At 51.7% G+C, this 23882-nt stretch overlaps 1 protein-coding gene across 1 annotated transcript in view; it reads left to right on the forward strand.

Moving 5' to 3' along the window:
* LOC140393968 (uncharacterized) overlaps nt 1-23882 on the forward strand; it is a 505220-nt gene that overhangs the window by 166361 nt on the left and 314977 nt on the right. Inside the window, exon 13 of the mRNA XM_072480674.1 lies at nt 17311-17495. Within this exon, the coding sequence (XP_072336775.1) occupies nt 17311-17495 (185 nt within the window). The remainder of the gene's footprint in view (nt 1-17310; nt 17496-23882) is intronic.

Consider the following 23882-nt stretch of genomic DNA (forward strand, 5'->3'; position numbering starts at 1 on the left):
ACTGAGAGAGAAAGAGGCAGAGATTGAGAGAGAAAGAGGCAGAGACTGAGAGAGAAAGAGGCAGAGACTGAGAGAGCAAGAGGCAGAGACTGAGAGAGAAAGAGGCAGAGACTGACAGAGAAAGAGGCAGAGACTGAGAGAAAGAGGCAGAAACTGAGAGAAAGAGGCAGAGACTGAGAGAGAAAGAGGCAGAGACTGAGAGAAAGAGGCAGAGACTGAGAGAAAGAGGCAGAGACTGAGAGAGAAAAAGGCAGAGACTGAGAGAGAAAGAGGCAGAGACTGAGAGAGAAAGAGGCAGAGACTGAGAGAAAGAGGCAGAGTCTGAGAGAGAAAGAGGCAGAGACTGAGAGAAAGAGGCAGAGACTGAGAGAAAGAGGCAGAGACTGAGAGAAAGAGGCAGAAACTGAGAGAAAGAGGCAGAGATTGAGATAAAGAGGCAGAGACTGAGAGAGAAAGAGGCAGAGACTGAGAGAGAAAGAGGCAGAGACTGAGAGAAAGAGGCAGAGACTGAGAGAAAGAGGCAGAGACTGAGAAAGAAAGAGGCAGAGACTGAGAGAAAGAGGCAGGTACTGAGAGAAAGAGGCAGAGACTGAGAGAGAAAGAGGCAGGTACTGAGAGAAAGAGGCAGAGACTGAGAGAAAGAGGCAGAGACTGAGAGAGAAAGAGGCAGAGACTGAGAGAAAGAGGCAGAGACTGAGAGAGAAAGAGGCAGAGACTGAGAGAGAAAGAGGCAGAGACTGAGAGAAAGAGGCAGAGACTGAGAGAAAGAGGCAGAGACTGAGAGAAAGAGGCAGAGACTGAGAGAGAAAGAGGCAGAGACTGAGAGAGAAAGAGGCAGAGACTGAGAGAGAAAGAGGCAGAGACTGAGAGAGAAAGAGGCAGAGACTGAGAGAAAGAGGCAGAGACTGAGAGAAAGAGGCAGAGATTGAGAGAAAGAGGCAGAGACTGAGAGAGAAAGAGGCAGAGACTGAGAGAAAGAGGCAGAGACTGAGAGAAAGAGGCAGAGACTGAGAGAGAAAGAGGCAGAGACTGAGAGAGAAAGAGGCAGAGACTGAGAGAGAAAGAGGCAGAGACTGAGAGAGAAAGAGGCAGAGACTGAGAGAGAAAGAGGCAGGGACTGAGAGAGAAAGAGGCAGAGACTGAGAGAAAGAGGCAGAGACTGAGAGAAAGAGGCAGAGACTGAGAGAGAAAGAGGCAGAGACTGAGAGAGAAAGAGGCAGAGACTGAGAGAGAAAGAGGCAGAGAGACTGAGAGAAAGAGGAAGAGACTGAGAGAAAGAGGCAGAGACTGAGAGAGAAAGAGGCAGAGATTGAGAGAGAAAGAGGCAGAGACTGAGAGAGAAAGAGGCAGAGACTGAGAGAGAAAGAGGCAGAGACTGAGAGAGAAAGAGGCAGAGACTGAGAGAGAAAGAGGCAGAGACTGAGAGAAAGAGGCAGAGACTGAGAGAGAAAGAGGCAGAGACTGAGAGAGAAAGAGGCAGAGACTGAGAGAGAAAGAGGCAGAGACTGAGAGAAAGAGACAGAGATTGAGAGAGAAAGAGGCAGAGACTGAGAGAGAAAGAGGCAGAGACTGAGAGAGAAAGAGGCAGAGACTGAGAGAAAGAGACAGAGATTGAGAGAGAAAGAGGCAGAGACTGAGAGAGAAAGAGGCAGGGACTGAGAGAGAAAGAGGCAGAGACTGAGAGAAAGAGGCAGAGACTGAGAGAAAGAGGCAGAGACTGAGAGAAAGAGGCAGAGACTGAGAGAGAAAGAGGCAGAGACTGAGAGAAAGAGGCAGAGACTGAGAGACAGAGGCAGAGACTGAGAGAAAGAGGCAGAGACTGAGAGAGAAAGAGGCAGAGAGAGAGAAAGAGGCAGAGAGACTGAGAGAAAGAGGCAGAGACTGAGAGAAAGAGGCAGAGACTGAGAGAGAAAGAGGCAGAGATTGAGAGAGAAAGAGGCAGAGATTGAGAGAGAAAGAGGCAGAGATTGAGAGAGAAAGAGGCAGAGACTGAGAGAGAAAGAGGCAGAGACTGAGAGAGAAAGAGGCAGAGACTGAGAGAGAAAGAGGCAGAGACTGAGAGACAGAGGCAGAGACTGAGAGAAAGAGGCAGAGACTGAGAGAAAGAGGCAGAGACTGAGAGAGAAAGAGGCAGAGAGAGAGAAAGAGGCAGAGAGACTGAGAGAAAGAGGCAGAGACTGAGAGAAAGAGGCAGAGACTGAGAGAGAAAGAGGCAGAGACTGAGAGAGAAAGAGGCAGAGATTGAGAGAGAAAGAGGCAGAGACTGAGAGAGAAAGAGGCAGAGACTGAGAGAGCAAGAGGCAGAGACTGAGAGAGAAAGAGGCAGAGACTGACAGAGAAAGAGGCAGAGACTGAGAGAAAGAGGCAGAGACTGAGAGAAAGAGGCAGAAACTGAGAGAAAGAGGCAGAGACTGAGAGAGAAAGAGGCAGAGACTGAGAGAAAGAGGCAGAGACTGAGAGAAAGAGGCAGAGACTGAGAGAGAAAAAGGCAGAGACTGAGAGAGAAAGAGGCAGAGACTGAGAGAGAAAGAGGCAGAGACTGAGAGAAAGAGGCAGAGTCTGAGAGAGAAAGAGGCAGAGACTGAGAGAAAGAGGCAGAGACTGAGAGAAAGAGGCAGAGACTGAGAGAAAGAGGCAGAAACTGAGAGAAAGAGGCAGAGATTGAGATAAAGAGGCAGAGACTGAGAGAGAAAGAGGCAGAGACTGAGAGAGAAAGAGGCAGAGACTGAGAGAAAGAGGCAGAGACTGAGAGAAAGAGGCAGAGACTGAGAAAGAAAGAGGCAGAGACTGAGAGAAAGAGGCAGGTACTGAGAGAAAGAGGCAGAGACTGAGAGAGAAAGAGGCAGGTACTGAGAGAAAGAGGAAGGTACTGAGAGAAAGAGGCAGAGACTGAGAGAAAGAGGCAGAGACTGAGAGAGAAAGAGGCAGAGACTGAGAGAAAGAGGCAGAGACTGAGAGAGAAAGAGGCAGAGACTGAGAGAGAAAGAGGCAGAGACTGAGAGAGAAAGAGGCAGAGACTGAGAGAAAGAGGCAGAGACTGAGAGAAAGAGGCAGAGACTGAGAGAAAGAGGCAGAGACTGAAAGAGAAAGAGGCAGAGACTGAGAGAGAAAGAGGCAGAGACTGAGAGAGAAAGAGGCAGAGACTGAGAGAGAAAGAGGCAGAGACTGAGAGAGAAAGAGGCAGAGACTGAGAGAAAGAGGCAGAGACTGAGAGAGAAAGAGGCAGAGACTGAGAGAGAAAGAGGCAGAGACTTAGAGAGAAAGAGGCAGAGACTGAGAGAAAGAGGCAGAGACTGAGAGAAAGAGGCAGAGATTGAGAGAAAGAGGCAGGGACTGAGAGAGAAAGAGGCAGAGACTGAGAGAAAGAGGCAGAGACTGAGAGAAAGAGGCAGAGACTGAGAGAGAAAGAGGCAGAGACTGAGAGAGAAAGAGGCAGAGACTGAGAGAGAAAGAGGCAGAGACTGAGAGAGAAAGAGGCAGAGACTGAGAGAGAAAGAGGCAGAGACTGAGAGAGAAAGAGGCAGAGACTGAGAGAGAAAGAGGCAGAGACTGAGAGAAAGAGGCAGAGACTGAGAGAGAAAGAGGCAGAGACTGAGAGAAAGAGGCAGAGACTGAGAGAGAAAGAGGCAGAGACTGAGAGAGAAAGAGGCAGAGACTGAGAGAGAAAGAGGCAGAGACTGAGAGAGAAAGAGGCAGAGACTGAGAGAAAGAGGCAGAGACTGAGCGAAAGAGGCAGAGACTGAGAGAAAGAGGCAGAGACTGAGAGAGAAAGAGGCAGAGACTGAGAGAGAAAGAGGCAGAGACTGAGAGAGAAAGAGGCAGAGACTGAGAGAGAAAGAGGCAGAGACTGAGAGAGAAAGAGGCAGAGACTGAGAGAGAAAGAGGCAGAGACTGAGAGAAAGAGGCAGAGACTGAGAAAAAGAGGCAGAGACTGAGAGAGAAAGAGGCAGAGACTGAGAGAGAAAGAGGCAGAGACTGAGAGAGAAAGAGGCAGAGACTGAGAAAGAGGCAGAGACTGAGAGAGAAAGAGGCAGAGACTGAGAGAGAAAGAGGCAGAGACTGAGAGAAAGAGGCAGAGACTGAGAGAAAGAGGCAGAGACTGAGAGAAAGAGGCAGAGACTGAGAGAAAGAGGCAGAGACTGAGAGAGAAAGAGGCAGAGACTGAGAGAAAGAGGCAGAGACTGAGAGAGAAAGAGGCAGAGACTGAGAGACAGAGGCAGATACTGAGAGAAAGAGGCAGAGACTGAGAGAGAAAGAGGCAGAGACTGAGAGAGAAAGAGGCAGAGACTGAGAGAGAAAGAGGCAGAGACTGAGAGAAAGAGGCAGAGACTGAGAGAAAGAGGCAGAGACTGAGAGAAAGAGGCAGAGACTGAGAGAGAAAGAGGCAGAGACTGAGAGAGAAAGAGGCAGAGAGAGAGAAAGAGGCAGAGACTGAGAGAAAGAGGCAGAGACTGAGAGAGAAAGAGGCAGAGATTGTGAGACAGAGGCAGAGACTGAGAGAAAGAGGCAGAGACTGAGAGAGAAAGAGGCAGAGACTGAGAGAAAGAGGCAGAGACTGAGAGAGAAAGAGGCAGAGACTGAGAGAGAAAGAGGCAGAGACTGAGAGAGAAAGAGGCAGAGACTGAGAGAGAAAGAGGCAGAGACTGAGAGAGAAAGAGGCAGAGACTGAGAGAAAGAGGCAGAGACTGAGAGAAAGAGGCAGAGACTGAGAGAAAGAGGCAGAGACTGAGAGAGAAAGAGGCAGAGACTGAGAGAGAAAGAGGCAGAGACTGAGAGAAAGAGGCAGAGACTGAGAGAGAAAGAGGCAGAGACTGAGAGAAAGAGGCAGAGACTGAGAGAAAGAGGCAGAAACTGAGAGAAAGAGGCAGAGACTGAGAGAGAAAGAGGCAGAGACTGAGAGAGAAAGAGGCAGAGACTGAGAGAGAAAGAGGCAGAGACTGAGAGAGAAAGAGGCAGAGACTGAGAGAGAAAGAGGCAGAGATTGAGATAAGGAGGCAGAGACTGAGAGAGAAAGAGGCAGAGACTGAGAGAAAGAGGCAGAGACTGAGAGAAAGAGGCAGAGACTGAGAAAGAAAGAGGCAGAGACTGAGAGAAAGAGGCAGGTACTGAGAGAAAGAGGCAGAGACTGAGAGAAAGAGGCAGGTACTGAGAGAAAGAGGAAGGTACTGAGAGAAAGAGGCAGAGACTGAGAGAAAGAGGCAGAGACTGAGAGAGAAAGAGGCAGAGACTGAGAGAAAGAGGCAGAGACTGAGAGAGAAAGAGGCAGAGACTGAGAGAGAAAGAGGCAGAGACTGAGAGAGAAAGAGGCAGAGACTGAGAGAGAAAGAGGCAGAGACAGAGAGAAAGAGGCAGAGACTGAGAGAAAGAGGCAGAGACTGAGAGAAAGAGGCAGAGACTGAGAGAAAGAGGCAGAGACTGAGAGAGAAAGAGGCAGAGACTGAGAGAGAAAGAGGCAGAGACTGAGAGAGAAAGAGGCAGAGACTGAGAGAAAGAGGCAGAGTCTGAGAGAGAAAGAGGCAGAGACTGAGAGAAAGAGGCAGAGACTGAGAGAAAGAGGCAGAGACTGAGAGAAAGAGGCAGAAACTGAGAGAAAGAGGCAGAGATTGAGATAAAGAGGCAGAGACTGAGAGAGAAAGAGGCAGAGACTGAGAGAGAAAGAGGCAGAGACTGAGAGAAAGAGGCAGAGACTGAGAGAAAGAGGCAGAGACTGAGAAAGAAAGAGGCAGAGACTGAGAGAAAGAGGCAGGTACTGAGAGAAAGAGGCAGAGACTGAGAGAGAAAGAGGCAGGTACTGAGAGAAAGAGGAAGGTACTGAGAGAAAGAGGCAGAGACTGAGAGAAAGAGGCAGAGACTGAGAGAGAAAGAGGCAGAGACTGAGAGAAAGAGGCAGAGACTGAGAGAGAAAGAGGCAGAGACTGAGAGAGAAAGAGGCAGAGACTGAGAGAGAAAGAGGCAGAGACTGAGAGAGAAAGAGGCAGAGACTGAGAGAGAAAGAGGCAGAGACTGAGAGAAAGAGGCAGAGACTGAGAGAGAAAGAGGCAGGTGCTGAGAGAAAGAGGAAGGTACTGAGAGAAAGAGGCAGAGACTGAGAGAAAGAGGCAGAGACTGAGAGAGAAAGAGGCAGAGACTGAGAGAAAGAGGCAGAGACTGAGAGAGAAAGAGGCAGAGACTGAGAGAGAAAGAGGCAGAGACTGAGAGAGAAAGAGGCAGAGACTGAGAGAAAGAGGCAGAGACTGAGAGAAAGAGGCAGAGACTGAGAGAAAGAGGCAGAGACTGAGAGAGAAAGAGGCAGAGACTGAGAGAGAAAGAGGAAGAGACTGAGAGAGAAAGAGGCAGAGACTGAGAGAGAAAGAGGCAGAGACTGAGAGAGAAAGAGGCAGAGACTGAGAGAAAGAGGCAGAGACTGAGAGAAAGAGGCAGAGACTGAGAGAGAAAGAGGCAGAGACTGAGAGAGAAAGAGGCAGAGACTGAGAGAAAGAGGCAGAGACTGAGAGAAAGAGGCAGAGACTGAGAGAAAGAGGCAGAGACTGAGAGAAAAAGAGGCAGAGACTGAGAGAGAAAGAGGCAGAGAGAGAGAAAGAGGCAGAGACTGAGAGAAAGAGGCAGAGACTGAGAGAGAAAGAGGCAGAGATTGAGAGACAGAGGCAGAGACTGAGAGAAAGAGGCAGAGACTGAGAGAGAAAGAGGCAGAGACTGAGAGAAAGAGGCAGAGACTGAGAGAGAAAGAGGCAGAGACTGAGAGAGAAAGAGGCAGAGACTGAGAGAGAAAGAGGCAGAGACTGAGAGAGAAAGAGGCAGAGACTGACAGAGAAAGAGGCAGAGACTGAGAGAAAGAGGCAGAGACTGAGAGAAAGAGGCAGAAACTGAGAGAAAGAGGCAGAGACTGAGAGAGAAAGAGGCAGAGACTGAGAGAAAGAGGCAGAGACTGAGAGAAAGAGGCAGAGACTGAGAGAGAAAGAGGCAGAGACTGAGAGAGAAAGAGGCAGAGACTGAGAGAAAGAGGCAGAGATTGAGAGAGAAAGAGGCAGAGACTGAGAGAGAAAGAGGCAGAGACTGAGAGAGAAAGAGGCAGAGACTGAGAGAAAGAGGCAGAGACTGAGAGAAAGAGGCAGAGACTGAGAGAAAGAGGCAGAAACTGAGAGAAAGAGGCAGAGACTGAGAGAGAAAGAGGCAGAGACTGAGAGAGAAAGAGGCAGAGACTGAGAGAGAAAGAGGCAGAGACTGAGAGAGAAAGAGGCAGAGATTGAGATAAGGAGGCAGAGACTGAGAGAGAAAGAGGCAGAGACTGAGAGAAAGAGGCAGAGACTGAGAGAAAGAGGCAGAGACTGAGAAAGAAAGAGGCAGAGACTGAGAGAAAGAGGCAGGTACTGAGAGAAAGAGGCAGAGACTGAGAGAAAGAGGCAGGTACTGAGAGAAAGAGGAAGGTACTGAGAGAAAGAGGCAGAGACTGAGAGAAAGAGGCAGAGACTGAGAGAGAAAGAGGCAGAGACTGAGAGAGAAAGAGGCAGAGACTGAGAGAAAGAGGCAGAGACTGAGAGAAAGAGGCAGAGACTGAGAGAGAAATAGGCAGAGACTGAGAGAGAAAGAGGCAGAAACTGAGAGAGAAAGAGGCAGAAACTGAGAGAGAAAGAGGCAGTGACTGAGAGAGAAAGAGGCAGAGACTGAGACAAAGAGGCAGAGACTGAGAGAAAGAGGCAGAGACTGAGAGAGAAAGAGGCAGAGACTGAGAGAGAAAGAGGCAGAGACTGAGAGAAAGAGGCAGAGACTGAGAGAGAAAGAGGCAGAGATTGATAGAAAGAGGCAGAGACTGAGAGAGAAAGAGGCAGCGACTGAGAGAGAAAGAGGCAGAGACTGAGAGAGAAAGAGGCAGAGACTGAGAGAAAGAGGCAGAGACTGAGAGAAAGAGGCAGAGACTGAGAGAAAGAGGCAGAGACTGAGAGAGAAAGAGGCAGATACTGAGAGAGAAAGAGGCAGAGACTGAGAGAGAAAGAGGCAGAGACTGAGAGAAAGAGGCAGAGACTGAGAGAGAAAGAGGCAGAGACTGAGAGAAAGAGGCAGAGACTGAGAGAAAGAGGCAGAAACTGAGAGAAAGAGGCAGAGACTGAGAGAGAAAGAGGCAGAGACTGAGAGAGAAAGAGGCAGAGACTGAGAGAGAAAGAGGCAGAGACTGAGAGAGAAAGAGGCAGAGATTGAGATAAGGAGGCAGAGACTGAGAGAGAAAGAGGCAGAGACTGAGAGAAAGAGGCAGAGACTGAGAGAAAGAGGCAGAGACTGAGAAAGAAAGAGGCAGAGACTGAGAGAAAGAGGCAGGTACTGAGAGAAAGAGGCAGAGACTGAGAGAAAGAGGCAGGTACTGAGAGAAAGAGGAAGGTACTGAGAGAAAGAGGCAGAGACTGAGAGAAAGAGGCAGAGACTGAGAGAGAAAGAGGCAGAGACTGAGAGAAAGAGGCAGAGACTGAGAGAGAAAGAGGCAGAGACTGAGAGAGAAAGAGGCAGAGACTGAGAGAGAAAGAGGCAGAGACTGAGAGAGAAAGAGGCAGAGACAGAGAGAAAGAGGCAGAGACTGAGAGAAAGAGGCAGAGACTGAGAGAAAGAGGCAGAGACTGAGAGAAAGAGGCAGAGACTGAGAGAGAAAGAGGCAGAGACTGAGAGAGAAAGAGGCAGAGACTGAGAGAGAAAGAGGCAGAGACTGAGAGAAAGAGGCAGAGTCTGAGAGAGAAAGAGGCAGAGACTGAGAGAAAGAGGCAGAGACTGAGAGAAAGAGGCAGAGACTGAGAGAAAGAGGCAGAAACTGAGAGAAAGAGGCAGAGATTGAGATAAAGAGGCAGAGACTGAGAGAGAAAGAGGCAGAGACTGAGAGAGAAAGAGGCAGAGACTGAGAGAAAGAGGCAGAGACTGAGAGAAAGAGGCAGAGACTGAGAAAGAAAGAGGCAGAGACTGAGAGAAAGAGGCAGGTACTGAGAGAAAGAGGCAGAGACTGAGAGAGAAAGAGGCAGGTACTGAGAGAAAGAGGAAGGTACTGAGAGAAAGAGGCAGAGACTGAGAGAAAGAGGCAGAGACTGAGAGAGAAAGAGGCAGAGACTGAGAGAAAGAGGCAGAGACTGAGAGAGAAAGAGGCAGAGACTGAGAGAGAAAGAGGCAGAGACTGAGAGAGAAAGAGGCAGAGACTGAGAGAGAAAGAGGCAGAGACTGAGAGAGAAAGAGGCAGAGACTGAGAGAGAAAGAGGCAGAGACTGAGAGAAAGAGGCAGAGACTGAGAGAGAAAGAGGCAGGTGCTGAGAGAAAGAGGAAGGTACTGAGAGAAAGAGGCAGAGACTGAGAGAAAGAGGCAGAGACTGAGAGAGAAAGAGGCAGAGACTGAGAGAAAGAGGCAGAGACTGAGAGAGAAAGAGGCAGAGACTGAGAGAGAAAGAGGCAGAGACTGAGAGAGAAAGAGGCAGAGACTGAGAGAAAGAGGCAGAGACTGAGAGAAAGAGGCAGAGACTGAGAGAAAGAGGCAGAGACTGAGAGAGAAAGAGGCAGAGACTGAGAGAGAAAGAGGCAGAGACTGAGAGAGAAAGAGGCAGAGACTGAGAGAGAAAGAGGCAGAGACTGAGAGAGAAAGAGGCAGAGACTGAGAGAAAGAGGCAGAGACTGAGAGAAAGAGGCAGAGACTGAGAGAGAAAGAGGCAGAGACTGAGAGAGAAAGAGGCAGAGACTGAGAGAAAGAGGCAGAGACTGAGAGAAAGAGGCAGAGACTGAGAGAAAGAGGCAGAGACTGAGAGAAAAAGAGGCAGAGACTGAGAGAGAAAGAGGCAGAGAGAGAGAAAGAGGCAGAGACTGAGAGAAAGAGGCAGAGACTGAGAGAGAAAGAGGCAGAGATTGAGAGACAGAGGCAGAGACTGAGAGAAAGAGGCAGAGACTGAGAGAGAAAGAGGCAGAGACTGAGAGAAAGAGGCAGAGACTGAGAGAGAAAGAGGCAGAGACTGAGAGAGAAAGAGGCAGAGACTGAGAGAGAAAGAGGCAGAGACTGAGAGAGAAAGAGGCAGAGACTGACAGAGAAAGAGGCAGAGACTGAGAGAAAGAGGCAGAGACTGAGAGAAAGAGGCAGAAACTGAGAGAAAGAGGCAGAGACTGAGAGAGAAAGAGGCAGAGACTGAGAGAAAGAGGCAGAGACTGAGAGAAAGAGGCAGAGACTGAGAGAGAAAGAGGCAGAGACTGAGAGAGAAAGAGGCAGAGACTGAGAGAAAGAGGCAGAGATTGAGAGAGAAAGAGGCAGAGACTGAGAGAGAAAGAGGCAGAGACTGAGAGAGAAAGAGGCAGAAACTGAGAGAAAGAGGCAGAGACTGAGAGAAAGAGGCAGAGACTGAGAGAAAGAGGCAGAAACTGAGAGAAAGAGGCAGAGACTGAGAGAGAAAGAGGCAGAGACTGAGAGAGAAAGAGGCAGAGACTGAGAGAGAAAGAGGCAGAGACTGAGAGAGAAAGAGGCAGAGATTGAGATAAGGAGGCAGAGACTGAGAGAGAAAGAGGCAGAGACTGAGAGAAAGAGGCAGAGACTGAGAGAAAGAGGCAGAGACTGAGAAAGAAAGAGGCAGAGACTGAGAGAAAGAGGCAGGTACTGAGAGAAAGAGGCAGAGACTGAGAGAAAGAGGCAGGTACTGAGAGAAAGAGGAAGGTACTGAGAGAAAGAGGCAGAGACTGAGAGAAAGAGGCAGAGACTGAGAGAGAAAGAGGCAGAGACTGAGAGAGAAAGAGGCAGAGACTGAGAGAAAGAGGCAGAGACTGAGAGAAAGAGGCAGAGACTGAGAGAGAAATAGGCAGAGACTGAGAGAGAAAGAGGCAGAAACTGAGAGAGAAAGAGGCAGAAACTGAGAGAGAAAGAGGCAGTGACTGAGAGAGAAAGAGGCAGAGACTGAGACAAAGAGGCAGAGACTGAGAGAAAGAGGCAGAGACTGAGAGAGAAAGAGGCAGAGACTGAGAGAGAAAGAGGCAGAGACTGAGAGAGAAAGAGGCAGAGATTGATAGAAAGAGGCAGAGACTGAGAGAGAAAGAGGCAGCGACTGAGAGAGAAAGAGGCAGAGACTGAGAGAGAAAGAGGCAGAGACTGAGAGAAAGAGGCAGAGACTGAGAGAAAGAGGCAGAGACTGAGAGAAAGAGGCAGAGACTGAGAGAGAAAGAGGCAGATACTGAGAGAGAAAGAGGCAGAGACTGAGAGAGAAAGAGGCAGAGACTGAGAGAGAAAGAGGCAGAGACTGAGAAAGAGGCAGAGACTGAGAGAGAAAGAGGCAGAGACTGAGAGAAAGAGGCAGAGACTGAGAGAAAGAGGCAGAGACTGAGAGAAAGAGGCAGAGACTGAGAGAGAGACAGAGGCAGAGATTGATAGAAAGAGGCAGAGACTGAGAGAGAAAGAGGCAGAGACTGAGAGAGAAAGAGGCAGAGACTGAGAGAGAAAGAGGCAGAGACTGAGAGAAAGAGGCAGAGACTGAGAGAGAAAGAGGCAGAGATTGATAGAAAGAGGCAGAGACTGAGAGAGAAAGAGGCAGAGACTGAGAGAGAAAGAGGCAGAGACTGAGAGAGAAAGAGGCAGAGACTGAGAGAAAGAGGCAGAGACTGAGAGAAAGAGGCAGAGACTGAGAGAGAAAGAGGCAGAGACTGAGAGAGAAAGAGGCAGAGACTGAGAGAGAAAGAGGCAGAGACTGAGAGAGAAAGAGGCAGAGACTAAGAAAGAGGCAGAGACTGAGAGAGAAAGAGGCAGAGACTGAGAGAGAAAGAGGCAGAGACTGAGAGAAAGAGGCAGAGACTGAGAGAAAGAGGCAGAGACTGAGAGAAAGAGGCAGAGACTGAGAGAAAGAGGCAGAGACTGAGAGAGAAAGAGGCAGAGAGAGAGAAAGAGGCAGAGACTGAGAGAAAGAGGCAGAGACTGAGAGAGAAAGAGGCAGAGATTGAGAGAGAAAGAGGCAGAGACTGAGAGAGAAAGAGGCAGAGACTGAGAGAGAAAGAGGCAGAGACTGAGAGAGAAAGAGGCAGAGACTGAGAGAGAAAGAGGCAGAGACTGAGAGAGAAAGAGGCAGAGACTGAGAGAAAGAGGCAGAGACTCAGAGAGAAAGAGGCAGAGACTGAGAGAAAGAGGCAGAGACTGAGAGAAAGAGGCAGAAACTGAGAGAAAGAGGCAGAGACTGAGAGAGAAAGAGGCAGAGACTGAGAGAGAAAGAGGCAGAGACTGAGAGAAAGAGGCAGAGATTGAGAGAGAAAGAGACAGAGACTGAGAGAGAAAGAGGCAGAGACTGAGAGAGAAAGAGGCAGAGACTGAGAGAAAGAGGCAGAGACTGAGAGAGAAAGAGGCAGAGACTGAGAGAAAGAGGCAGAGACTGAGAGAAAGAGGCAGAGACTGAGAGAGAAAGAGGCAGAGACTGAGAGAGAATGAGGCAGAGACTGAGAGAGAAAGAGGCAGAGATTGAGATAAAGAGGCAGAGACTGAGAGAGAAAGAGGCAGAGACTGAGAGAAAGAGGCAGAGACTGAGAGAAAGAGGCAGAGACTGAGAGAAAGAGGCAGAGACTGAGAGAGAAAGAGGCAGAGACTGAGAGGAAGAGGCAGAGACTGAGAGAAAGAGGCAGAGACTGAGAGAGAAAGAGGCAGAGACTGAGAGAGAAAGAGGCAGAGACTGAGAGAAGAGGCAGAGACTGAGAGAAAGAGGCAGAGACTGAGAGAGAAAGAGGCAGAGACTGAGAGAAAGAGGCAGAGACTGAGAGAGAAAGAGGCAGAGACTGAGAGAGAAAGAGGCAGAGACTGAGAGAGAATGAGGCAGAGATTGAGAGAGAAAGAGGCAGAGACTGAGAGAAAGAGGCAGAGACTGAGAGAAAGAGGCAGAGACTGAGAGAGAAAGAGGCAGAGACTGAGAGAAAGAGGCAGAGACTGAGAGAGAAAGAGGCAGAGACTGAGAGAGAAAGAGGCAGAGACTGAGAGAAAGAGGCAGAGACTGAGAGAAAGAGGCAGAGATTGAGAGAGAAAGAGGCAGAGACTGAGAGAAAGAGGCAGAGACTGAGAGAAAGAGGCAGTGACTGAGAGAGAAAGAGGCAGAGACTGAGAGAGAAAGAGGCAGAGACTGAGAGAAAGAGGCAGAGACTGAGAGAGAAAGAGGCAGAGATTGAGAGAGAAAGAGGCAGAGACTGAGAGAAAGAGGCAGAGACTGAGAGAAAGAGGCAGAGACTGAGAGAATGAGGCAGAGACTGAGAGAAAGAGGCAGAGACTGAGAGAGAAAGAGGCAGAGATTGAGAGAGAAAGGCAGAGACAGAGAGAGAAAGAGGCAGAGACTGAGAGAGAAAGAGGCAGAGACTGAGAGAGAAAGAGGCAGAGACTGAGAGAGAAAGAGGCAGAGACTGAGAGAAAGAGGCAGAGACTGAGAGAGAAAGAGGCAGAGACTGAGAGAGAAAGAGGCAGAGACTGAGAGGAAGAGGCAGAGACTGAGAGAAAGAGGCAGAGACTGAGAGAGAAAGAGGCAGAGACTGAGAGAGAAAGAGGCAGAGACTGAGAGAAGAGGCAGAGACTGAGAGAAAGAGGCAGAGACTGAGAGAGAAAGAGGCAGAGACTGAGAGAAAGAGGCAGAGACTGAGAGAGAAAGAGGCAGAGACTGAGAGAAAGAGGCAGAGACTGAGAGAGAAAGAGGCAGAGACTGAGAGAGAAAGAGGCAGGGACTGAGAGAGAAAGAATCAGGGACTGAGAGAAAGAGGCAGAGACTGAGAGAGAAAGAGGCAGAGACAGTGAGAAAGAGGCAGAGACTGAGAGAGAAAGAGGCAGAGACAGAGAGAAAGAGGCTGTTATACCGTCAATTCACTGTGAGACCGTGAGAACGAGTGAACCTATGGCTTTATTATCCAGGAACGCGCTTGCCAGTGTCTGCTGTACAATGAGTGCCACCCACAGTTGGCCAGTCTATATATTGCCCCGGTGAGGGCGGAGCCAGAGGCGGAGCCCACCAGGGTTCCAGTACAGTACCTGGAAGTAGACCGTATTATAATTTCCAGGTCATAGGTCACAGCGCTCAACCCTCTCGACCAGGGGATCGGTCTTATGGCTCCTCGTATGCTTCCGGAGAAGGACAGGTCCCGGAGTCATCAGCCAGGATCGAAGCAAGACCCCGGAGATGGACTTCCTAGGGAAGACAAACGAACGGTCGTGAGGGTTCTAGTTCGTGGATGTGCAGAGGAGTGATCTAATGGAGTGGAGGGCGTCAGGGAGGACCTCCTGCCAGCGGGGGGTTGGGAGACTTCTAGACCTGAGGGCTAGAAGGACAGCCTTCCATACCATAGTGTTCTATCTCTCCACTTGCCCGTTTCCCTGCGGGTTATAGCTCGTAGTCCTGCTCGAGGCGATGCCCTTACTGAGCAGGTACTGACGCAACTCATCGCTCATGAACGATGTACCCCGGTCACTGTGGATGTAGGCAGGGAAACCGAACAGTGTGACGATGCTGTGCAGTGCATTTATAACCGTGGCCGAGGTCATGTCGGGGCAGGGGACAAGGGCAAGGGGAAGCGGGAGTACTCATCAACGACGGTTAGGAAGTATACATTACGATTGATGGAGGGGAGGGGCCCTTTGAAGTCAATACTGAGGCACTCAAAGGGCCGGGCGGCCTTTACCAGGTGGGCCTTGTCTGGCCGGTAGAAGTGCGGTTTGCACTCCGCGCAGACCTGGCAGTCCCTGGTCATGGCCTTGACCTCCTCGGTGGAGAAGGGCAGATTGCGGGCCTTAATAAAGTGGGTAAGCCGGGTGACCCCCGGGTGACAGAGGTCATCGTGGATAGCCCGAAGTCGGTTATCTTGCGCGCTGGCGCATGCGCCGCGGGACAGGGCATCTGGGGGCTCATTGAGCTTCCCAGGACGATACTTGATATCGTAATTGTAGGTGGAGAGTTCGATCCTCCACCTCAGGATTTTGTCATTTTTTATTTTGCCCCGTTGTGCGTTGTCAAACATAAAGGCAACCGACCGCTGGTCGGTGACGAGGGTGAACCTCCTACCGGCTAGGTAGTGCCTCCAGTGCCACACAGCTTCCACTATGGCTTGTGCTTCCTTCTCGACCGAGGAGTGTCGGATTTTGGAAGCGTGGAGGGTTCTAGAGAAGAAGGCTACTGGCCTGCCCGCCTGGTTGAGTGTGGCGGCCAGCACGACGTCTGACGCATTGCTCTCTACCTGGAAGGGGACGGACTCATCCACCGCGTGCATTGCGGCCTTAGAGATGTCGGCCTTGTTGCGGCAGAAGGCCGAGCGGGCCTCAGCCGTCAGGGGAAATGTGGTGGTTTGAATAAGTGGGCGGGCTTTGTCCACATAGTAGGGGACCCACTGGGCATAGTAGGAGAACAGCCCCAGGCCTTGAGGCTGTGGGGAGGGGGAAGTTCCGTGAGAAGGCGCATGCGGTTGGGGTCGGGCCCGAGGACTCCGTTCTCCACGACGTAACCGAGGATGGCCAGTCGGGTAGTGCGGAACACGCGCTTCTCTTTGTTATAGGTGAGGTTGAGGGATTGGGCAGCCTGGAGGAACCTCTAAAGGTTGGCGTCATGGTCCTGCTGATCGTGGCCGCAGATGGTAACATTGTCCAAGTACGGGTATGTAGCCCGCAAACTGTACTGGTCCACCATTCGGTCCATCGTTCTCTGAAAAACCAAGACCCCGTTAGTGATGCCGAAAGGGACCCTGAGGAAGTGGAAGAGTCGGCCGGCTGCTTCGAAGGCAGTGTAGTGGCGCTCTTTCGGGCGGATTGGGAGCTGGTGGTCGGCCGACTTCAGATCGACCGTTGAGAACACACGGTACTGTGCGATCTGGTTGACCATCTCCGCTATGCGGGGGAGGGGGTACGCATCCAGTTGCGTGAACCGGTTAATGGTCTGGCTGTAGTCCACAACCATCCGATTCTTTTCCCCGGTCCGGACGACCACCACTTGCGCTCTCCAGGGGCTGTTGCTGTCCTCGATGATCCCTTCACTCAACAGTCGCTGGACCGCTGACTTGATCAAAATCATGTCTTGGGAACTGTACCGCCTGCTCCTGGTGGCGACGGGCTTACAGTCGGGAGTGAGGTTCGCAAAGAGGGAAGTGGGGGGGGACCTTGAGGGTCGCGAGGCTGCATACCGTGAGAGGGGGCAAGGGTCCGCCGAACTGTAGGGTCAGGCTTCGGTGACTGCACTGGAAGTCTAATCCAAGCAGTAGGGGGGCGCAGAGGTGGGGGAGGACGTACAGCTTAAAACGAGCGTACTCGGCGCCCTGCATCGCGAGGTTCGCCATACAGTACACCCAGATCTGTACCGAATGGGATCCGGAGGCAAGGGAGATTGTTTGGGATGCGGGGTAGATGTGAAGGGTGCAGCGCCTTACCGTGTCAGGGTGAACAAAGCTCTCTGTGCTCCCGGAGTCGAAAAGACAGGGGGTCTCGTGCCCGTTGACCCGGATGACCATCATGGAATTTTTCAGGTGCTTTGGCTGCGACTGGTCGAGGGTGACTGCGCCAAACTGCGGGTCGCCTGTGTGGTTGGCGGTATCACAAAATGGCGGCCCCCATGAGTCGCACGTGCGGGCTGGGTCGAATATGGCGACCAAGATGGCCGCCCCCACCGGTCGCATGTGTCGGCCGGTGCCGGAGCTGGCGGCTAAAATGGCGGCCCCCATGAGTCCCACGTGTCAGTCGGTGTTGGAGCCGGCGGCCAAGATGGCGGCCCCCACGAGTCGCACGAGGCTGATGACGCATCTGAAGGGGGCGTTCCCGGCTGGCACGCAGCCACATTGTGGGGTCTGCGGGCCTGTGAGTCCATGGGTCGGGCCTGGTGAGTTTTCGACTTCTGGGCTTTAGGGCGACCCAGACAGACTCTGGCGAATTGTCCCTTTTTCCCACAGTCGCTGAGTGAGCTGGGCAACACTGCCGGGGATGTTGACCCTGGCCGCAGACGTAGCATTGCGGTTCCCCGGTCTGGATGCGCAGCCGCGCGGCACAGGTCTGTGACTTAGTTGTCGCCCCAGTGAGGGCGGAGCTAGAGGCGGAGCCCACCGGGGTTCCAGTACAGTACCTGGAAGTAGACCGTATTATAATTTCCAGGTCATAGGTCACAGCGCTATACAGACAGTTCATACTTAGGTGAATACATTCACCACAGAGGCAGAGGCTGAGAGAGAAAGAGCAAAGACAGAGAGAGAGAGGTGAGAGGCAGATACTGAGAAAGAGAGAGAATGACAGACTGAGAAAACCATGGAGTGAGGGAGGTAAAGAGAGGAGGTTTGCAACACAACTTTTTTCAAGATTACATTTTAATTGGTGTTTGAATGTGTGTTCCTCCCTCCCAGTTACAGGCGGAGCTTGTCTCTCTGCGCAGTAAACAGGACGAGGCCATCACTGAGATCGAGAGCCTCAAACTGACCAATCAGGAGCAGGAGACACGGCTGCAGCAGATCCAACAGGAGCTTCAGGAGGCCCAGGATCGGCTGGTGGCTCAACAGGAGGAAGCAGCTCAGCGAGAGGAGAAAGAAGGGTAAGAGACTGTGTAACCCACCCTCAAACACTGTGTACACACCCATACACACACCATACTGTGTAAACACCCTCTACCCGTGTGCATGCCCTCTACACTGTGCACATTCCCCGTGTAAGGTAAGGTAAAGATGCCTTAGTCCCAGATGACCATAACCTGCTTTCCCCTTTGAGGGGAGAGCTGACTGGTGGTGGGGGAGGGATCACCATCCCTCAGGCGAGGGGCAAGGTTGAGAAGGTGGGGACTTCATGAATAACCTCAGTCGGTATGGGAATTGATCCTGTGTGGCTGGCCTTGTTCTAAACCACAAACCAGCTGTCTAGCCTACTGAGCTAAACCGCCCCAATGTACTGTGGATACACATTGGAAACCACACTCTGCACACTGTGTACACATCCCACACACCAGACTCCACACACAGTGTACACATCCCACACACACTCTGCACACTGTGTACACATCCCACACACACTCTGCACACTGTGTACACATCCCGCACGCCACACTCTGCACAGTGTGTACACATCCCACACACCAGACTCCACACACAGTGTACAAATCCCACACACAGTCTGCACACTGTGTACACATCCCGCACGCGACACTCTGCACACTGTGTACACATCCCGCACGCCACACTCTGCACACTGTGTACACATCCCGCACGCCACACTCTGCACACTGTGTACACATCCCGCACGCCACACTCTGCACACTGTGTACACATCCCGCACGCCACACTCTGCACACTGTGTACACATCCCGCACGCCACACTCCACAAACTGGGCGGGATTCTCCGTAATCGGAGCGATGTCCGCCGACCAGCGGCAAAAAAGGCGCAAATAAGTCCGGCATCGCGCCACCCCAAAGGTGCGGAATTCTCCACACCTTGAGGGGCCGAGCCCTTACCTTGAAGGGCTAGGCCCGAGCCGGACTGATTTCCGCCCCGCCAGCTGGCGGGAAAGCCCTTTGGTCCCCCGCCAGCCGGCGCGGAAATGACTTTGCTGTGCGGCGCATGCGCGGGAGCATCAGCGACCGCTCACGGCATCCCCGCACATGCGCAGTGGAGGGGGTCTCTTCCGTCTCTGCCATGGTGGAGACCATGGTGAAGGCGGAAGGAAAAGAGTGCCCCCACGGCACAGGCCCGCCCGCGGATCGGTGGTCCCCAATCACGGGCCAGGTCACCGTGGGGGCACTCTCCTGTGCCAGATCGCACCGCGCCGCCCCCAGGATCCCGGAGCCCGCCCGAGCCGCCGTGTCCCGCCGTCCCAAAGCTGGTTCAATCCATGCCAGCTGGCGTGGGTTGACAGCGGCGGGACTTCAGCCCACCGCGGACCGGAGAATCGCCGGGGGATTCCCGCCGATCGGTGCGGCACGATTCCCGCCCCCGCCGAATATCCGGTGGTGGAGATTCACGCCGGCCCCCGGCGATTCTCCGGTCCGGTGGGGGATCGGAGAATCGCGCCCACTGTGTAGGCACCCGCATGTCACACTCCACACACTGTGTAGACACCCCCATGTTTCACTCCACACACTGTGTAGACACCCCCATGTCACACTCCACACACTGTGTAGACACCCACATGTCACACTCCACACACTGTGTAGACACCCCCATGTTTCACTCCACACACTGTGTAGACACCCACATGTCACACTCCACACACTGTGTAGGCACCCACATGTCACACTCCACACACTGTGTAGACACCCACATGTCACACTCCACACACTGTGTAGACACCCCCATGTCACACTCCACACACTGTGTAGACACCCACATGTCACACTCCACACACTGTGTAGACACCCGCATGTCACACTCCACACACTGTGTAGACACCCACATGTCACACTCCACACACAGTGTAGACACCCCCATGTCACACTCCACACATTGTGTAGACACCCCCATGTCACACTCCACACACTGTGTAGACACCCCCATGTCACACTCCACACACTGTGTAGACACCCGCATGTCACACTCCACACACTGTGTAGGCAGCCACATGTCACACTCCACACATTGTGTAGACACCCACATGTCACACTCCACACACTGTGTAGACACCCCCATGTCACACTCCACACATTGTGTAGACACCCACATGTCACACTCCACACACTGTGTAGGCACCCGCATGTCACACTCCACACACTGTGTAGACACCCCCATGTCACACTCCACACACTGTGTAGACACCCCCATGTCACACTTCACACATTGTGTAGACACCCCCATGTCACACTCCACACACTGTGCAGACACCCCCATGTCACACTCCACACACTGTGTAGACACCCCCATGTCACACTCCACACATTGTGAAGACACTCACATGTCACAAACCACACACTGTGTAGACACTCGCACGTCACACTCCACACATTGTGAAGACACCCCCATGTCACTCTCCACACATTGTGAAGACACTCAGATGTCACACTCCACACATTGTGTAGACACCCCCGTGTCACGCTCCACACTCTGTGTAGACACCCCCATGTCACACTCCACACACTGTGTAGACACCCCCATGTCACACTCCACACATTGTGAAGACACTCAGATGTCACACTCCACACATTGTGTAGACACTCACATGTCACACTCCACACACTGTGTAGGCATCCGCATGTCACACTCCACACAGTGTAGACACCCACATGTCACACTCCACACACTGTGTAGACACCCCCATGTCACACTCCACACACTGTGTAGACACCCCCATGTCACACTCCACACACTGTGTAGACACCCCCATGTCACACTCCACACATTGTGAAGACACTCACATGTCACACACCACACACTGTGTAGACACTCGCACATCACACTCCACACATTGTGAAGACACTCGCACGTCACACTCCACACATTGTGAAGACACTCGCACGTCACACTCCACACATTGTGAAGACACTCACATGTCACACTCCACACACTGAGTAGACACCCCCGTGTCACACTCCACACTCTGTGTAGACACCCGCATGTCACACTCCACACACTGTGTAGACACCCACATGTCACACTCCACACACTGTGTAGACACCCACATGTCACACTCCACACACTGTGTAGACACCCCCATGTCACTCTCCACACATTGTGAAGACACTCAGATGTCACACTCCACACATTGTGTAGACACTCACATGTCACACTCCACACACTGTGTAGGCACCCGCATGTCACACTCCACACACTGTGTAGACACCCACATGTCACACTCCACACACTATGTAGACACCCCCATGTCACTCTCCACACATTGTGTAGACACCCCCATGTCACTCTCCACACATTGTGTAGACACCCCCATGTCACACTCCACACACTGTGTAGACACCCGCATGTCACACTCCACACACTGTGTAGACACCCACATGTCACACTCCACACACTGTGTAGACACCCCCATGTCACACTCCACACACTGTGTAGACACCCCCATGTCACACTCCACACACTGTGTAGGCACCCCCATGTCACACTCCACACACTGTGTAGACACCCACATGTCACACTCCACACACTGTGTAGGCACCCACTTGTCACACTCCACACACTGTGTAGGCAGCCACATGTCACACTCCACACACTGTGTAGACACCCCCATGTCACACTCCACACACTGTGTAGACACCCGCATGTCACACTCCACACACTGTGTAGACACCCACATGTCACACTCCACACACTGTAGACACCCCCATGTCACACTCCACACACTGTGTAGACACCCGCATGTCACACTCCACACTCCATCTTGACAAATATATGAATATATGAATATATATATATATGATATATGAATAGGATGGGAATAGAAGGATACGGACCCAGGAAGTGTAGAAGATTGTAGTTTAGTCGGGCAGCATGGTCGGCACGGGCTTGGAGGGCCGAAGGGCCTGTTCCTGTGCTGTACATTTCTTTGTTCTTTGTTTGTTCTTGTTCACACACTTTGTAGACACCCCCATGTCACTCTCCACACATTGTGTAGACACCCCATGTCACACTCCACACACTGTGTAGACACCCACATGTCACTCTCCACACACTGCGTAGGCACCCGCATGTCACACTCCACACATTGTGTAGACACCCGCATGTCACACTCCACACACTGTAGGAACCCCCATGTCACACTCCACACACTGTGTAGACACCCACATGTCACACTCCACACACTGTGTAGACACCCACATGTCACACTCCACACACTGTGTAGACACCCGCATGTCACACTCCACACTCTGTGTAGATACCCGCATGTCACACTCCACACACTGTGTAGGCACCCGCATGTCACACTCCGCACACTGTGTAGACACCCGCATGTCACACTCCACACACTGTGTAGGCACCCGCATGTGTGTTCCAAGGTCCCTCATTGTAGACGAGTACAAAAGGTGAAGTCACACGGGATCAGGGGTGAGCTGGCAAGGTGGATACAGAACTGGCTAGGTCATAGAAGACAGAGAGTAGCAATGGAAGGAAGCTTTTCTAATTGGAGGGCTGTGACCAGTGGTGTTCCACAGGGATCAGTGCTGGGACCTTTGCTCTTTGTAGTATATATAAATGATTTGGAGGAAAATGTAACTGGTCTGATTAGTAAGTTTGCAGACGACACAAAGGTTGGTGGAATTGCGGATAGCGATGAGGACTGTCAGAGGATACAGCAGGATTTAGATTGTTTGGAGACTTGGGTGGAGAGATGGCTGATGGAGTTTAATCCGGACAAATGTGAGGTAATGCATTTTGGAAGGTCTAATGCAGGTAGGGAATATACAGTGAATGGTAGAACCCTCAAGAGTATTGAAAGTCAAAGAGATCTAGGAGTACAGGTCCACAGGTCATTGAAAGGGGCAACACAGGTGGAGAAGGTAGTCAAGAAGGCATATGGCATGCTTGTCTTCATTGGCTGGGGCATTGAGTATAAGAATTGGCAAGTCATGTTGCAGCTGTATAGAACCTTAGTTAGGCCACACTTGGAGTACAGTGTTCAATTCTGGTCGCCACACTACCAGAAGGATGTGGAGGCTTTAGAGAGGGTGCAGAAGAGATTTACCAGAATGTTGCCTGGTATGGAGGGCATTAGCTATGAGGAGCGGTTGAATAAACTCGGTTTGTTCTCACTGGAACGAAGGAGGTTGAGGGGAGACCTGATAGAGGTCTACAAAATTATGAGGGGCATAGACAGAGTGGATAGTCAGAGGTTTTTCCCCAGGGTAGAGGGGTCAATTACTAGGGGGCATAGGTTTAAGGTGAGAGGGGCAAGGTTTAGAGTAGATGTACGAGGCAAGTTTTTTACGCAGAGGGTAGTGGGTGCCTGGAACTCGCTACCGGAGGAGGTGGTGGAAGCAGGGACGGTAGTGACATTTAAGGGGCATCTTGACAAATACATGAATAGGATGGGAATAGAGGGATACGGACCCAGGAAGTGTAGAAGATTGTAGTTTAGTCGGGCAGCATGGTCGGCACGGGCTTGGAGGGCCGAAGGGCCTGTTCCTGTGCTGTACATTTCTTTGTTCTTTGTTCTATGTCACACTCCACACACTATGTAGGCACCCGCATGTCACACTCCACACACTGTGTAGACACCCGCATGTCACACTCCACACACTGTGTAGACAACCACATGTCACACTCCACACACTGTGTAGGCACCCGCATGTCACACTCCACACACTGTGTAGACAACCACATGTCACACTCCACACACTGTGTAGGCAGCCACATGTCACACTCCACACACTGTGTAGGCAGCCACATGTCACACTCCACACAGTGTAGACACCCACATGTCACTCTCCACACACTGTGTAGACACCCACATGTCACTCTCCACACACTGTGTAGACACCCCCATGTCACACTCCACACACTGTGTAGACACCCGCATATCACACTCCACACACTGTGTAGACACCCCCATGTCACACTCCACACACTGTGTAGACACCCACATGTCACACTCCACACACTGTGTAGACACCCACATGTCACACTCCACACACTGTGTAGGCACCCCCATGTCACACTCCACACACTGTGTAGACACCCACATGTCACACTCCACACACTGTGTAGACACCCCCATGTCACACTCCACACACTGTGTAGACACCCCCATGTCACACTCCACACACTGTGTAGACACCCCCATGTCACTCTCCACACACTGCACACACACGTGTAGACACCTGCACACCATGTACACAACTCACACTGTCTACACACCTTCAGGTTCAGCCTTACATTCATACAGCGCAGTTCCCAATCTCAGGAGATTTCGGATGAACAGTAGGAACAGAGAAACTGCTCTGGGAACTGGGAATGAGGAGCCGGTGAGTGAGGAAATTTAACAATGAAT

This window comes from Scyliorhinus torazame, chromosome 17 (genome assembly GCF_047496885.1).
Source record: "Scyliorhinus torazame isolate Kashiwa2021f chromosome 17, sScyTor2.1, whole genome shotgun sequence".
In the NCBI taxonomy this organism is placed as follows: domain Eukaryota; kingdom Metazoa; phylum Chordata; class Chondrichthyes; order Carcharhiniformes; family Scyliorhinidae; genus Scyliorhinus; species Scyliorhinus torazame.